General features: G+C 42.4%; 1 protein-coding gene across 1 annotated transcript; it reads left to right on the top strand.

The window, feature by feature from the left end:
• Window positions 1–14,788: 14,788 nt before the first annotated feature.
• Window positions 14,789–16,210, top strand: si:dkey-22f5.9 (liver-expressed antimicrobial peptide 2). Its single transcript, XM_014129528.3, has 3 exons — window positions 14,789–15,017; window positions 15,136–15,302; window positions 15,404–16,210. The coding sequence occupies exons 1-3, from the start codon at window positions 14,949–14,951 to the stop codon at window positions 15,441–15,443; spliced, it is 276 nt and encodes a 91-aa protein (XP_013985003.1). The 5' UTR covers window positions 14,789–14,948; the 3' UTR covers window positions 15,444–16,210.
• Window positions 16,211–17,702: the final 1,492 nt, after the last annotated feature.

The following is a 17,702-nucleotide window of genomic DNA, read 5'->3' as shown; positions in this document are numbered from 1 at the left end:
TCAGCAATGGCAGTAAGTTTTTGGGTATATGTTGAAATCACTATTGAAATCAAGCATTATTTCTTCAAACATGTTCTCTCAGCAAGCATAGAGGGTTCAGTGACTCCTCAAAACCAACAACCTATTTTTAGAGCCCTTGTTTGCTCAAAGAGAAACCCTGAACAGACAATGGTGAGAGTTACAATCCTAGTGTACCCTATTTCTCAGCAGAACAAGTCAGACTTTGTCCACAGTGCATCAGTATTCTAGTGACCTCTCATTGGCTGTTTCATCTGAACCAATGAGGTCAAAGGGTGAAGTGAAAACAATACGATAAGTGAATTCATCTTTACCGGTTCAATACTTGCACAGCTACATGGAGAGATAGCCACTTAAGTCAATTGACATAGGCTGGTCTACAGAATTGGTCTGGGGTACTGTGTATGATCAAGCCTGATATGAAAGCCTATTGTTAGCATGATGACCTAAAAACATCCCAAAAATATAATGGACCCAGTTTGTGAGACAAAACATGGTTCATGAATTACATCCTCTTTATAAGTCCCACTGTGGATAGTTTTCATTCCCTTTGGTTACATTGTTTTGGGTCCTGAGGCTATTATGAATATTTATGACTATTTAATGGGTGGAAACTGCATGACACAACCCATATTCTTAGTTCACATTGACTGGTACTCCCTGTACTGTATATAGCCATGTCATTTTTACTCTTTATTGTTATTCGTTATTCAATGTGTATTTGTTCCTTGTGTCGCTAATATATCTAAATACATTTTTATTTATTTATTTGTATTTATTTCACCTTTATTTAACCAGGTAGGCTAGTTGAGAACAAGTTCTCATTTACAACTGCGATCTGGCCAAGATAAAGCAAAGCAGTGCGACACAAACAACACAGAGTTACACATGGAATAAACAAACGTACAGTCAATAACACAATAGAAAAGTCTATATACAGTGTGTGCAAATGAAGTAAGATTAGGGAGGTAAGGCAATAAATAGGCCATAGTGGCGAAATAATTACAATTTAGCAATTAAGCACTGGAGTGATAGATGTGCAGAAGATGAATGTGCAAGTGGAGATACTGGGGTGCAAAGGAGCAAAAAAAATAAATAACAATATGGGGATGAGGTATTTGGGTGGGCTATTTACAGATGGGCTATGTACAGGTGCAATGATCTGTAAGCTGCTTATCTTTATATTTAACTCTGCATTGTTGGAAAGGACCCGTAAGTAATCATTTCACTGTTAGTCTACACCTGTTGTTTACGAAGCATGTGACAAATAAAATTTGATTAGATTTTTTTTTCAAGTAAACACCTCCCCCGCCAGTGCTCCACCAAAAGATTATGTGAAGATTTATAGCAAAATGAAGGAACACAATATGTGGTTGCTGTTTATATCTTTCGTTTTTGTGTTGAATGCATGATTCCGCTGAGACAAGATCTCCTTTGATTGAGCATTTCCTATCAGGGGCCAGTAGAAAAAAGGAACAGTCAAGTGATTTGGACTTGTGGGCAAAACAATGCCAGGATGGCCCAAAGATATTTATGATGTTTTGGATCCTCTGGAAATAAAAACCATAGAAAGGTCCTTTGAGGGAAGGATGTTAGCCCACTCTGGAAATGTGATGTACATGAGTATATTGTTTAAAAGAATATGTAAAAAAATAAAATAATTAAAAAGCAATAATTACAAAAGCAAAAAGTGTACTTTTTAGATATTTATGTTTATTTTTGTAATTATCCATAGATTGATGTAAAGAATTTGTATTCTTAATCTAAACACTACTCATATTTCAGAGCACATAGACGGTAGCAGAGTGAACAGTCTATGGCTTGAGTGGCTGAAGTCTTTGGTCATTTATTGGGCCTTCCTCTGATATAGAGGTCCTGGATGACAGGGAGCTCGGCACCAGTCATCCTCACCACCCTCTGTAGCACTTTGTGTTCGAGGGCTGTGCATTTGCCATAACAAGCAGTGGTGCAGCTAGTCAAGATGCTCTGGATAGTGCAGCTGGATAACTTTGAGGATCTGAGGGCCCACCCATGCCAAATCTTTTCATACTCCTGAAGGGGAAGAGGCGCTTTCGTTATCTCTTCATGACTTCATGTTATGTCTTTAGATTGGCTTACGACAGTATTCACACCCCTTGGCATTTTTCCTATTTTGTTGCCTTACAACTTGGAATTAAAATTGCTTTTTTGGGGGGGTGTATCATTTGATTTACACAACATGCCTACCACTTTGAAGATGCAAAATATGTTTTATTGTGAAATAAACAAGAAATAAGACAAAAAACAGAGCTTGAGCGTGCATAACTATTCACCCCCCCAAAGTCAATACTTCGTAGAGCCACATTTTGCAGTAATTTCGCTGCAAGTCTCTTGGGGTATGTCTCTATAAGCTTGGCACATCTAGCCACTGGGATTTTTGCCCATTCTTCAAGGCAAAACTGCTCCAGCTCCTTCAAGTTGGATGGGTTCCACTGGTGTACAGCAATCTTTAAGTCACACCACAGATTCTCAATTGGATTGACTAGGCCATTCCAAGACATTTAAATGTTTCCCCTTAAACCACTCAAATGTTGCTTTAGCAGTAGACTTAGGGTCATTGTCCTGCTGGAAGGTGAACATCCGTCTCAGTCTCAAATTTCTGAAAAACTGAAACAGATTACCCTCAAGAATTTCCCTGTATTTAGCGCCATCCATCATTCCTTCAATTCTGACCAGTTTCCCAGTCCCTGCCGATGAAAAACATCCCCACAGCATGATGCTGCCACCACCATGCTTCACTGTGGGGATGGTGTTCTCGGGGTGTTGGGTTTGCGCCAGACATAGCGTTTTCTTTGATGGCATAAAAACTCAATTTTAGTCTCATCTGACCAAAGTAGCTTCTTCCATATGCTTGGGGAGTCTCCCACATGCCTTTTGGCGAACACCAAACGTTTGCATATTTTTTTCTTTAAGCAATGGCTTTTTTTCTGGCCACTCTTCCATAAAGCCCAGCTGGTCAGCAGGTAGCCTAGTGGTTAGAGTGTTGGACTAGTAACTGAAAGGTTGCAAGATCAAATCCCCAAGCTGACAAGGTAAAAATCTGTCGTTCTGCTCCTAATCAATTTCGTGGTATCCAATTGGTAGTAGTTACAGTCTTGTCTCATCGCTGCAACTCCTGTACGGACTCGGGAGAGGTGAAGGTCGAGAGCCATGCGTCCTCCGAAACACAACCCAACCAAGCCGCACTGCTTCTTGACCAAGCCGCACTGCTTCTTGACACAATGCGCATCCAACCCAGAAGCCAGCCACACCAATGTGTCGGAGGAAACACCGTACACCTGGTGACCTGGTCAGCGTGCACTGCTCCCGGCCTGCCACAGGAGTTGCTAGTGCGCGATGAGACAAGGATATCCCTGCCGGCCAAACCCTCCCTAACCCGGACGACGCTGGGCCAATTGTGCGGCCGCCCCATGAGTCTCTCGGTCGTGGCCGGCTGCGACAGAGTGTGGGCTCGAACCCAGAATCTCTGGTGGCACAGCCTTAGACCGCTGCGCCACCCGGGAGGCCCTAATTCTTTCTATTTTTTAATAATGGATTTAATGGTGCTCTGTGGGATGTTCAAAGTTTCAGATATTTTTTTATAACCCAACCCTGATCTGTACTTCTCCACAACTTTGTCCCTGACCTGTTTGGAGAGCTTCTTGGTCTTCATGGTGCCGCTTGCTTGGTGGTGTTGCAGATTCTGGGGTCTTTCAGAACAGGTGTATATATACTGAGATCATGTGACACTCAGGTGGACTTTATTTAACAGATTATGTGACTTCTGAAGGTAATTGGTTGCACCAGATCTTATTTAGGGGCTTTATAGCAAAGGGGGTGAATACATATACACGCACCACTTTTCCGTTTAACATTTATTTATTTTGCAACATGTTATTTTTTTCATTTCACTTCACCAATTTGGACTATTTTGGGTATGTCCATTACATGAAATCCAAATAAAAATCTATTTAAATTGCAGGTTGTAATGCAACAAAATAGGAAAAAACGGCAAGGGGGATGAATACTTTTGAAAGGCACTGTAGTGATGTGGACGCCAAGGAAACCGTACCTCTTCAAAGAGTGTCTTATATAATCCCTCACCTCAACCCCCCCAACAACAAAAATAATTATAAAACAATAATCAGATCAACACTTGACCCCCCCCTTCAAGCACTGACTTTACTGATAGCTCCTGACTATATATTTTTTGTTACTTCAAGGGGTCTTAAAATTATCCTTGGTATGACCTTAAAACTATTTCACATATCTTAGTAGTACCCCCCCCCCCCCCCCGGCTTAGACAGGGCTTAGACTCTTATGGGTTTTAAAGAAGGCATGGGTAAGGCCAAAATGTCACAAATTTACCAAATGTTATTAGTTATTTTGAAATAATCGTTTTGGATACAGATTTGTAAGGGGTGCCAAACATCCTTCCCCAAAATGACCCTTTATTTCAGGAAGATCCCAAAAAATCACACTGATAATATCTTTGGGCCATCCTGGTGTGTTAAATGCCCTCATGGCACGTGGGCTGGCTTACGTGAGGGCTCAATGTGCATGTACTTTTCAGTGCACTTTGTCAGCCTCAATGGTTTCTGTCTTTATCTTGCAATTTGATGTCAGACAGCCAAGACTTGCAAACAAACAGTGAAGTGCTAGCAAAGGTCACCACCCATGGTTCCATAGAGACGACAGAGACCTTGACTGCTATCAAATCAAATCAAATCAAATTTATTTATATAGCCCTTCTTACATCAGCTGATATCACAAAGTGCTGTACAGAAACCCTGCCTAAAACTCCAAACAGCAAGCAATGCAGGTGTAGAAGCACGGTGGCTAGGAAAAACTCCCTAGAAAGGCCAAAACCTAGGAAGAAATCTAGAGAGCAACCAGGCTATGAGGGGTGGCCAGTTCTCTTCTGGCTATACTGTAGGATGGATCAACCTTTAAAGGAATAGTTCAAGATTTTGCCAATGAAGCCCTTTTTTCTTCTACTTACCAGAGGCGATTAACTGTGTGCAATATGAAGGAAGTTGAAGGTAGTTTCTGGAGCCATTGCTAACTAGTGTTAATGTAATGACTGGAAGTCAACAGGAGCAGCTAGCATGCAACTAGACCACGTGTCAAACTCATTCCACGGAGGGCTCTGCAGGTTTTTGCTACACCGTTATACTTGATGGATGAATTAAGGTCACTAATTAGTAAGGAACTCCCCTCACCTGGTTATCTAGGTCTTAATTAAAAGAAAAAAACTAAAACCTGCACAAACTCGGCCCTCCGTGAAATGAGTTTGACACACCTGAGCTAGACAGACAACTAGACCGCTACTTCTTTAGCATCAGAATGTCACTCTGCCCTGCTATCCACATGAAACTGAAAGGATCCAAAAGATTGTTGCTCTGCCTTGCATCATCTGAAAATTGAGTAATTTACAGTGAAAATGAAGACATTTACAGTGAAAGTTTACCCAATCAATATTGGAATAGAAGATAACAAACTCTCCAGGTTAGATAGATAAGAGTTGGGGAGAGAACTATTTCGAAATACTGACCGTGGGATGACTTGGGTGTGATGTTGCATACAGAGCAAAGAACTAACCAAAGACCATCCACAGAGGGAAAACTTCAAGCTCAGTGTTTATGTGTAATCCACACCTGATTTTTGATCATGCTGTCATATAATGAACACGTGACAGTTAAGTGATCTCCAACTATCTCATTCAATGTAACAGGATGCTGTGGATTTCAAAACTATCCCACCAATGCAGAACAAAGACCAGGATAACAATATTTTTTTTATGAATAACAAACAGAATTTTGAAGGTTCAATATCCAGGTCCAGAGTTTGTAAGCTCTAAAACTCTATAACATATCATGTAAAATAATGTGTTTTAGTCCCCTTGTGGGAGCTTGTTTTTATGACTAGTGTCTTGTTAAAATGTATGAAAGGGAAACATTTTGTCCAGACACTGAGAACATCATGTTTTATTTGTTTTGTCATTTTTGTCAGGGGGGGGGGGGGGTTACAAGTACATTATTCATTTAAATGTATAAGTTTATAAAACATATACCCGTAGGCTGCCACTCAAAAGGAAAATAACATACGGAGTTGAAGTACAAAAAATAAAAAAAAGTGGGCCTCCACCCAACCTCCAATCTCATTCCCCCAAACCCCCTCCCGGCGACCAGAGAAAACCCTCCCCATCAAATTGTATTGGTCACATACATGTGATTAGCAGATGTTATTGTGGGTGTAGTGAAATGCTTGTGCTTCTAGCTCCTACCGTGCAGTAATATCTAACCATTACACAACATATACCCCATACACACAAATCTAAGTAGGAATGAATGAAGACTATATACATATGGACAAGCGATGTCAGAACGGAACGGACTAAGATACAGTAGAATAGTATAGAATACAGTACTGTATATACATGTGAGATGAGTATTGCAAGATATGTAAACATTATTAAGTGAATGAGATACCGTAGAATAGTATAGAAAACAGTATATACATATGAGATGAGTAATGCCACATATGTAAACATTAAGTGACCAAGATACTGTAGAATAGTATAGAATACAGTATATACATATGAGATGAGCAACGCCAGATATGTAAACATTATTAAAGTGACTAGTGTTCCATTCCTTAAAGTGGCCAGTGACTTCTAGTCTGTGCCTCAACACAAACCTGTCTCGGCGCTCTACGGACAATTCCTTGAACCGCATAGCTTGCTTTTTGCTCTGACATGCACTGTCAACTGTGGGACCTTATATAGACAGGTGTGTGCCTTTCCAAATCATGTCCAATCAATTTAATTTACCACAGGTTGTTACGTACCTCCTAGTAGGAGGGAGGTGCAGAAATCAGGAGCAGGAGAGCAAGGAAGTCCCAGTGGCACAATCGTTTATTCAAGGAGTCCCAAAATAAACAACAACATGTGGGAAAACACGCGAAAACGAAGTCGCCACACACAGGGAAGAAACGCAACACACAGAGGAGAAACTTCTACACGATGAATAAATCAAAATGGTAACATTACCGTGAGCAAAGAAAACCCCTTGGTGCATACACGCACCCCTAACAAATTAACACTGAACAATCCCGCACAAAGACTAGCAGGCAGCAGGGTGTAAATAAACCCATCGAAGTCAACTAAATGAACACAGACAGACACAAACGAAAAGGAAAAATGGATCGGTGGCAGCTAGTAGGCCGGCGATGACGACTGCCAAGCGCCGCCCGAACAGGGAGAGGAGCCACCTTCGGTGGAAGTCGTGACAGTACCCACACCCCCGACTCACTCAGCAGAGATGGGTCCAAGACGTCCTCCACCGGCACCCAGCATCTCTCCTCCGGACCGTACCCCACCCAATCCATGAGGTACTGCAGGCCCCTCACCCGACGCCTGGAATCCAGTATGGATCACACTGTGAACGCCGGAGCCCCCTCGATGTCCAGGGGGGACGGAGGGACCTCCCGCATCTCAGCTTCTTGAAGCGGACCAGCGACCACCGGCCTGAGGAGAGACACATGAAACGAGGGGTTAATACGGTAATAAGGGGGGAGCTGTAACCTATAAAACACCTTGTTTATTCTCCTCAGGACTTTAAATGGCCCCACAAACTGTGGACCCAGCTTCCGGCAGGGCAGGTGGAGGGGCAGGTGGAGGGGCAGGTTTCGGGTCGAGAGCCAGACCCGATCCCCTGGTGCGAACACTGAGGCCTCACTGCGGTGGCGGTCAGCTCAAATTTTCTGCCGGCCTTCGGCTCGTTTTAGGTGCCCCTGGACGGCCTCCCAGGTCTCCCTCGAGCGCTTCACCCAATCCTCCACCACAGGAGCCTCGGTCTGGCTCGGATGCCATGGTACCAGGACCGGCTGATACCCCAACACGCCCTGAAAGGGCGAAATGATCATCGAGGAGTGGCGGAGCAAGTTCTGGGCCATCTCTGCCCATGGAACGTACCTCGCCCACTCCCCTGGCCGGTCCTGGCAATAAGACCGCAGGAACCTACCCACATCCTGGTTTACTCTCTCTACCAGCCCATTACTCTCGGGGTGAAAACCAGAGGTCAGGCTGACCAAGACCCCCAGACGCTCCATGAACGCCCTCCAAACCCGGGACGTGAACTGGGGACCCCGATCAGAAACTATGTCCTCAGGCATCCCGTAGTGCCGGAAGACGTGTGTAAACAGGGCCTCCGCAGTCTGTAGGGCCGTAGGGAGACCGGGCAAAGGGAGGAGATGACAGGACTTAGAAAACCAATCCACAACGACCAGGATCGTGGTGTTCCCCTGGGACGGAGGAAGATCAGTCAGGAAGTCTACCGATAGGTGTGACCAAGGCCGCTGTGGAACTGGGAGGGGTTGCAACTTCCCACTGGGCAGGTGTCTAGGAGCCTTGCACTGAGCGCACACCGAACAGGAGGAAAAGTAAACCCTCACGTCCTTAGCTAAAGTGGGCCACTAGTACTTCCCCCTAAAGCTTCGCACCGTCCTATCGATACCCGGACGACCAGAGGGGGGTAACGTGTGCGCCTACCGAATCAATCTATCGCAGACACCAAGCGGGACATACCTCTGTCCAGCAGGACACTGAGGCGGAGTAGGCTCCGATCGAGATGCCCGCTCGATGTCCGCGTCCACCTCCCACACCCCCGGCGCCACCAGACAAGAGGCCGGCAGTATGGGGGTGGGATCGATGGACCGCTCCTCTGTATCATACAGACGGGACAGTGCGTCTGCCTTAGCGTTCTGGGGACCTGGTCTATACGATATCGTAAATCTGAATCTGGTGAAAAACATGGCCCACCTTGCCTGGCGAGGGTTCAGTCTCCTCGCCGCCCGGATGCACTCCAGATTACGGTGGTCAGTCCAGATGAGGAAAGGGTGTAGAGCCCCCTCAAGCCAATGTCTCCACACTTTCAGAGCCTTTATGACAGCCAGCAACTCCCGGTCCCCCACGTCATAGTTTCGCTCCGCCGGGCTGAGCTTCCTCGAAAAGAAAGCGCAGGGGCGGAGCTTCAGTGGCGCGCCCGAGCGCTGTGAGAGCACAGCTCCAATCCCAGCCTCGGATGCGTCCACCTCCACTACGAATGCCAAAGAGGGATCTGGATGAGCCAACACGGGAGCCTCGGTAAACAGAGTCTTCAAGCGACCAAAAGCTCTGTCCGCCTCAGCCGACCACCGCAGACGCACCGGCCCCCCCTTCAGCAGTGAGGTAAAGGGAGCAGCCACCTGCCCAAAACCCCGGATAAACCTCTGGTAGTAATTGGCAAACCCTAAAAACCGCTGCACCTGGTGGGAGTCAGCCAATTACGCACGGCTGCAATGCGGTCACACTCCATCACCACCCCTGATGTGGAAATGCGATACCCCAGGAAGGAGACGGACTGTTTGAAGAACACGCATTTCTCAGCCTTGACATATAAGTCATGCTCCAACTGTCGCCCAAGTACTCTGCGCACGAGAGACACATGCGCGGTGCGTGTAGTGGAATATATCAGAATGTCATCGATATAAGCCACCACACCCTGCCCGTGCAGGTCACTGAGAATCTCGTCTACAAAGGATTGGAAGACGGCTGGAGCATTCTTTAACCCATACGGCATGAAAAGGTACTCATAATGGCCGGATGTGGTACTAAATGCTGTCTTCCACTCATCTCCCTCGCAGATACGCACCAAGTTATACGCGCTCCTGAGATCCAGTTTTGTGAAGAAGCGTGCTCCGTGAAATGACTCAGTTGCCGTAACGATGAGAGGTAGCGGGTAACTATACCTCACCGTAATCGAATTTAGACCTCTATAGTCAATGCACGGAAGCAGACCTCTCTCCTTCTTCTTCACAAAAAAACTAACTCGAGGAGGCGGGTGACGTGGAGGGCCGAATGTACCCCTGCCTCAGAAATTCAGAGACATATGTTTCCATAGCCAACGTCTCTTCCTGTGACAGGGGATACATGTGACTCCTGGGAAGTGTGGCGTTTACCTGGAGGTTTATCGCACAATCCACTCGTCGATGAGGTGGTAATTGGGTCGCCCTCTTTTTACAGAAGGCGATAGCCAAATCGGCATATTCGGGGGGAATGCACACGGTGGATATTTGGTCTGGACTCTCCACCGTCGTTGCACCGATGGAAACTCCCACACACCTACCTGAGCACTCCTCTGACCACCCCTTTAGAGCCCTCTGTTGCCACGAAATAGTGGGGTTGTGAAAGGCCAACCAGGGAATCCCCAGCACCACCGGAAACGCAGGAGAATCAATGAGGAAGAAACTAATTCTCTTCTCATGACCCCCCTGCGTAACCATGTCCAGTGGAGCCGTGGCCTCCCTGACCACCCCTGACCCTAATGGTCGACTATCTAGGGAGTGCACATGGAAGGGTTTGTCCATCTGAACCCGGGGAATCCCTAACCTATGCGCGAAACCGCCGAGCGCCTCTCGAACAGGGAGAGGAGCCACCTTCGGTAGAAGTCGTGACACAGGTGGACTCCAATCAAGTTGTAGCAACAGCTCAAGGATGATCAATGGAAACAGGATGCACCTGAGCTCAATTTTGGGTCTCATAGCAAAGGATCTGAATACTTAAGTAAATAAGGTATTTCCATTTTTTTATTTTTAAGAAATGTGCAACAATTTCTAAAAACCTGTTTTCACTTTGTCATTATGGGGTATTGTGTGTAGATTGAAGAGGACAAAAAACTATTGAATCCATTTTAGAACAAGGCTGTAACCTAACAAAATGTGGAAAACGTCAACAGTCTGAATACTTTCCAAAGGCACTCTATATACACACAATACCTTCAGAAAGTATTCACACCCCTTGACTTTTTCCACATTTTGTTGTGTTAAAGCCTGAATGTAAAATGTATTGAATCCGGATTTTGGCTCATTGGCCTACACACAATGCCCCATAATGTCAAAGTGAAATTATGTTTTGGGGAATTTTTACAAAGGAATAAAAAATGACAAGCTGAAATGTCTTGTGCCAGTTAGTATCCAACCCCTTTGTTATGGCAAGCATAAATACATTCAGGAGTAAAAATGTGCAAGTCACATAAAAAGTTGCATGGACAGAATAGTGTTTAACATGATTTTTGAATGACTACCTCATCTCATCTCCCCACACATACCATTATGTGTAAGGTCACTCAGTCGTGCTGTGAATTTCAAACACAGATTCAACCACAAAGACCAAGGAAGTTTTCCAATAACTCGCAAAGAAGGGCACCAATTTGTAGATTGGTAAAAAAATTAAAATAAATTAAAAGCAGACATTGAATATCCCTTTGAGCATGGTGAAGTTATTAATTACACTTTGGATGGTGTATCAATACACCCAGTCACTACAAAGATACAGGTGTCCTAACTCAGTTGCCGGAGAGAAAGGAAACCGCTCAGGGAATTCACAATGAGGCCAGTGGTGACTTTAAAACAATTACAGAGTTTAATGGCTGTGATAGGAGAAAACTGAGGATGGATCAACAACATTGTAGTTACTCCACAATACTAGTCTAAATGATAGCGTGAAAGAAGGAAGCCTAGACATAATACAAATATTCCAAAACATGCATCCTTTTTGCAATGAGGCACTAAAGTAAAACTGCAAAAATGTGGCAAAGAAATACAAAGCATTATGTTTGGGGCAAATTCAACACAACACATCACTGAGTACCACTCTTCATATTTTCAAGCATGGTGGTGGCTGCATCATGTTATGGGTATGCTTGTCATCGGCAAGGAATAGGGATTTTTTTTTATGATAAAAATCAACAGAATAGAACTAAGCATAGGCAAGATCATAGATGCAAAACTGGTACAGTCTGCTTTCCAACAGACACCGGGAGAGAAATTCTCTTTTCAGCAGCACAATAACCTAAAACACAAGGCCAAATATACACTGGAGTGGCTTACCAAGATCACATTGAATGTTCCTGAGTAGCCTAGTTACAGTTTTGACTTTTGTCTTGAAAATCCATGGCAAGACTTGAAAATAGCTGTCTAGCAATGATCAACAACCAACTTGACAGAGCTTGAAGAATAAAAAAAGAATAATGTGCAAATATTGTACAATCCAGGTGTGTAAAGCTCTTAGAGACTTACCCAGAAAGACTCACAGCTGTAATCTCTGCCAAAGGTGATATGATTCTAACATGTATTGAGGTATTTCATTTCCAATACATTAGCAAAAATGTCTAAAAACATGTTTTCACTTTGTCATTATGGGGGTATTGTGTGTAGATGGGTGAGACATTTTTTTTTTAATCCATTTTGAATTCAGGCTGTAACACAACAAATGTAGAATACATTTTTGAAAGCACTGTACATTTAAGAAAAGTGATTCTGCCTTCTTGGTCTTTGCCTTTACACCTTTAGTTTTGTTTGGGGCTGATAAAAAAGCAGACAGTTTGTACAAATGGTTCTCTATTCTATTTGCGTCCTTTTTAAACCATTCATTATTATCAGCAATATAGTTAAAATTGCATAAACATAAATGTATCATCAATTTGTATTAAGCTTTAGGTGCTCTATTACTAAATACAAGAAAAAAAATAAGAGGGTATGTGCAACAAATGCAGTCTATAATCTTCACAATAATTAATCATGACCGCCATACATTATTAAAAAAGAAAATTGAATTGTGTGATAGCCCATATGAGACTGCCTATCTATCCTAAACAGTAGTATAATAGAAAATTGTAGGGGAATAGCTTCCAATTTATATTGCTATATTTAGGCCATATAGGGATGCAATGCATTGTATCCCCACGAGGAAGCAGCCCCAGTCTGTATGACGCTTCAACATAAGTGTCCATTGTTCATGAATTCATGGTTTCATCATTGTCTAAATGTCATGGACCATAGGCAATATAATAATAACAAAGTCCAGTGTTCAATAATAGTAATAACTGTGTTCATTTTACCCCATTGAAGGGTTGTCCTCATCATTGTCTTATGCTGAGAGCAGCATCACAGCCATGGGCTTCGTGATTGTGCATGGATAGCATACCTGAATATTGAGCCAGTCAAATTGGGGTTAGCCTAGATCTGTCGGCTCCTCCCCTTATGTGTTGGGCTTGATGTGTTTCTCGATGAAGCCTCCTTGGCAGTGGAAAACCTGTGTTGTATTCTGGAAGTTCAAGATGAGCTTTGCCGGGTGTATGAAGCCGCATCTCAGGGTTAGCTTGCGTTGCTGGGATCTCACCTCGTTGTAGGTCGCCCTCTGTTTCAGCAGCTCGGCACTCAGATCTGGGTAGATGCTGATCGTTTTCTCAGCACAGGTCAGAGCCTTCGATTCTGCTGCGAGTAGAAGAATTGGCTCTTTGACTTCAAAACTTTAGATTCGTACAATCATACGCCGGGATCCGTTGCAGAGAGGACCCGTGCGGTGCGCAATGTTAATCAGCGGTATGGGATCCAGCTTCTCCTGCCCAAACAGTTACAATGCATTCAGGAAATTATTCAGACGCCTTCACTTTTTCCACATTTTGTTACGTTACAGCCTTATTCTAAAATGGATTCAATCGTTTTTTGTCCCCATCAATCTACACACAATACCCCAAAGCAAAATCAAGTTTTTAGGAAAAAAAACGGAAATATCACATTTACATAAATATTCAGACCCTTTACTCAGTACTTTGCTGAAGCACCTTTGTTCGATCGGATTCAAGTCCGGGCTCTGGCTGGACCACTCAAGGACATTCAAAGACTTTCTTGGCTGTGTGCTTAGGGTCGTTGTCCTGTTGGAAGGTGAACCTTCGCCCCCAGTTTCATTCCCACAGGTGAATTGTGAATGGACAGATTATGCTAGCTGCTGGAGCGAAATTGATTTGCTAGTTGTTCCTTGTAATACAGTGAACATCCCACACCTTAATATGGTGCTATAACTGTATGTTGACAATTATATGGAATAGCCTGCAGACTAAACTTAAACTTCAGACTCTTGTCCCCCTTGCTTATTTAAATATTTATTGGTGGATTTTTATTTTTGTATTGTTTGTAGCTGTATCGGGTAATGCAAGTTCTTGTACTGTTAGGGGAATAACCTGTGTACATGTAATAATCTGCTGCTGTATTTTTTTTTGTGTTATCTGTGATCGTTTTGTTTGTCTTGTTAAGTTTTTTAATCATTGCACCTAAACTGTATGTGTAAACATGTATACGCAGGGACCAGCTGTAAAAGAGACCTTGGTCTCAGTCTGTGTTCCTTGTTGAAATAAAGGTATAATAATAATAATATTTGAAAATAAGCAATGCATGCCTCTGGACCCGGCTTGACAGTTGACCCTTTGTAAGACATGTTTCTTTGAATAAGAACATTTGACTGATTGAATGATTATTCAGAGCGACTTGGTTTCATCATCATTACCCTCACAACACATGTTGGCATAAATGTCAAAAGGTAAGTATTAGAAGAAGTATGCATAACATAAATCATTTGTCTGTACAAAGGTAACACTTGGTACCGAGTGCTGTCACACGTGTAACGTTCATGCATTTATTTCTATGTGCGCTCTAATGAGGTTATTAATGGACTTGTCATTATCAACAGAAGGAGTTTCCTAGAGGTGCCCAAGATATCAGCAGAGTTGATGTCATTCTGGTCATAGCTCCCAGTGCTAGGACAGTTTACAATCAGAGTTACTGGTCCACAGTGGAGATCTTATCTTTACTATTGTCAAATATTTGACATGACATGTGTGTGTGTGTGTGTGTATATATATATGTCTGTGTGTGAGATAGAGAGAGAGTGATAGAGTGAGAGAGCGAGAGCGAGAGAGAGGGATGGTATATAAGCAGGGTTCTCCAAAAGAACGGTTGCTACACTAGTTAGAAACAGACACCTAGCTGCCTGCCATCCAGCACCTTTCACCGAATTTTCCAGGATATATCTCACCATGCACGGTCAAAACTACAGCAAAGCAATGCAAGGTGTGTTTCTGGTGGCTCTGATTCTTATGCATCAGGTAAAGCACTTTTTATCATTATTTTATCATTTTCTTTGCAATAGTGTTGTTAACCATCTTTAACCAGTAGTGAAACTGTAATGCTAAATGTTGTTGACATATACACTTTGTATGGCAGGTGTGTGCTAGTCCAATAGGAAGCCATGATTCAAGGCTGAGTCTCCAGCAGGGCACCAAGCTACTGGAACGGAGAACCCGCATGACCCCTCTGTGGAGGTTCATGGGTACCAAGCCCACTGGGGCCTACTGCCGAGACCATTTTGAGTGCTCCACCCAAATCTGCAGGTCAGATATAGTTAACTGCCTTGGCTTTATATATTAGCTATTCTTTGATCGTTTTGTTTTCCCATTTATATTGAAAGACTGTCACTTCTCTCCTGGTGTAGAAGGGGCCGCTGTGCCCGCAATGGGGCAGTTCATTCCTAGAAGTGGAGGAGCCAGAGGTTTCTTCTCACCAATCAGAGAACATGTTTTATTGGAGTTGATTTACATAACAAGCATGTCAAGAATCTTTCCAGACATGGTGAAACTTATCAGATTGCAAACCGTTTTTTTTTTTAATGTAGGCCAGAGATGAAACATTTGGAAATTAGAGGAATGGTTTTTATCAACTTGGTGTATATTGATCTCACATGTACTTGAAAGCACTTTAACTTACCATTTATATGTATGTACTGTATAATACTACAACTCAAGAGCGTTGAAACTTTTTTTTTTTTTTTGTATTTGATCCCCATTAGCTGTTGCGAAAGCAGCAGCTACTCTTCTTGGGGGTCCACACAATGATCACCATTAAACATTGGTGTAAATGTCCTACATGAAGACTGACATCCTATACAACGGTGTGTAGGTGAAATGTTTAGTATGCACTGTTAACTGAAGTGTGTACTAAAGTGAATATGAACCATTCATCCATGTGCCGTATAATACTGTACTGTAACGATTCTTGCTTACTCATGTCTAATGTCTTTGTAGTGATTTTTATAGAAATAGTATAATGAAGAGGCAAAATGTCAGATGTATTTGAAAAAAAGTAACACACCAAAGATTTGCGCACAAATGAATGCAATGGTGAAATATTTGCATAAGAGCGTACTGTAAAGGAATCAATGTACTGTGCCTGTCTACACATACATTGTTTAACAAAAGAAGACACACTTAAAGTTGCAAAAATAAAAGTACATTTCTGATCATTTTGATATTCTTGTTTATTCATTGACTGCTCATATCTTACTGATGACACAGCACAGATATTTCAACGCTTTGTAGCCTTTTTGTTTATTTTTATGTATAACTTCATAACTTTATATTGAACTTTATTTTATTGTTTATGACAACTATTCATTTGAAGATGCTGTAGTCAATTATACACTGGGGCTAGGCCTAATGCACACAGAAAATACGGACTAACTAGTCTGAGAAGCAGAGTAACAGACAGTGACCAGAATGCACCTCCCTAAACCCTGACATTTACATCCCTTTCATGTTCTCATCCGATGGTGCAACTATAACAAGCTGTAATAAGACTTGTTTTACTGTATCCATTACACAGACCTTAGTAATCAAACTGCTGCTTCCTATACTAGACTATGGTGATATCATCTATCAAAACAAAACACAACCAAGATCTCACTTTGAGATTTAGATGTAATTTATAACAAGCTGATTCAGACAACTACATTGGTTAAGGAAACTCACACTACTCCTTTCGACAACAGCAGCCATTACACATTCCAAAGGTACATCATGAGGTTAGAGTAACATCTTTCAGATACAAAGGCTTGACTTTAATCATTTACCTATAGAAATCAGGGCATTAAAATCACACAGTGAATTTAAAAAAAGGCTTTTTCAAATGTTAAGATCAAACAGTTTTTGTTTTAAACTAATAGAAACATCATCATGTGAAGATATTTGTAAATCTGTAGGCCTATGTATATATTATAGGTACTAAGTTGTATTATTTGTATTAGTAGTTGTAGCAGTAGTTTTTATTATTTGTATTAGTAGTTGTAGCAGTAGTTTTTATTATATGTATTAGTAGTTGTAGCAGTAGTTTTTATTATATGTATTAGTAGTTGTAGCAGTAGTTTATATTAGTTGTATTAGTAGTTGTAGCAGTAGTTTATATTAGTTGTATTAGTAGTTGTAGCAGTAGTTTGTATTAGTTGTATTAGTAGTTGTAGCAGTAGTTTGTATTAGTTGTATTAGTAGTTGTAGCAGTAGTTTATATTAGTTGTATTAGTAGTTGTAACAGTAGTTTTTATTAGTTGTAGGCCTATTAGTAGTTGTACACAACTTTTTATGCTGTTAATATAGGGTTTTATTTATGTATTATTATCATTGTTATTATTATTAGACAGTAGGTGCCATATTATTATTGTTACGAAGCATTGTTTTTTTTCTTCATTTGGACACTTCTGAAAACGAGATGATGCATCTCAAGAGATTTCATCCTGCAAATGTTCAAATTTCAAATAAACATGAGAGAGAATGTCAGCGAGGTTTGAGGGCTGAAATTCACACAAAACCATCAACATCACGAGGAGCTGTAGAATCTCTGGGGCAGGGGTGTCAAACTCATTCCACTGAGGTCCTAGAGCAGGGCTGTCCAACCCTCTTCCTGGAGAGCTTACCGTCCTGTGGGTTTTCAGTCCAACCCTCTTCCTGGAGAGCTACCTTCCT

Source organism: Salmo salar, chromosome 11 (genome assembly GCF_965601325.2).
Source record: "Salmo salar chromosome 11, fSalSal1, whole genome shotgun sequence".
NCBI classification, from domain to species: Eukaryota; Metazoa; Chordata; class Actinopteri; order Salmoniformes; family Salmonidae; genus Salmo; species Salmo salar.
Note: the sequence above shows the minus strand (reverse complement) of the source record. Positions and strands in the feature narration are given on the sequence as shown.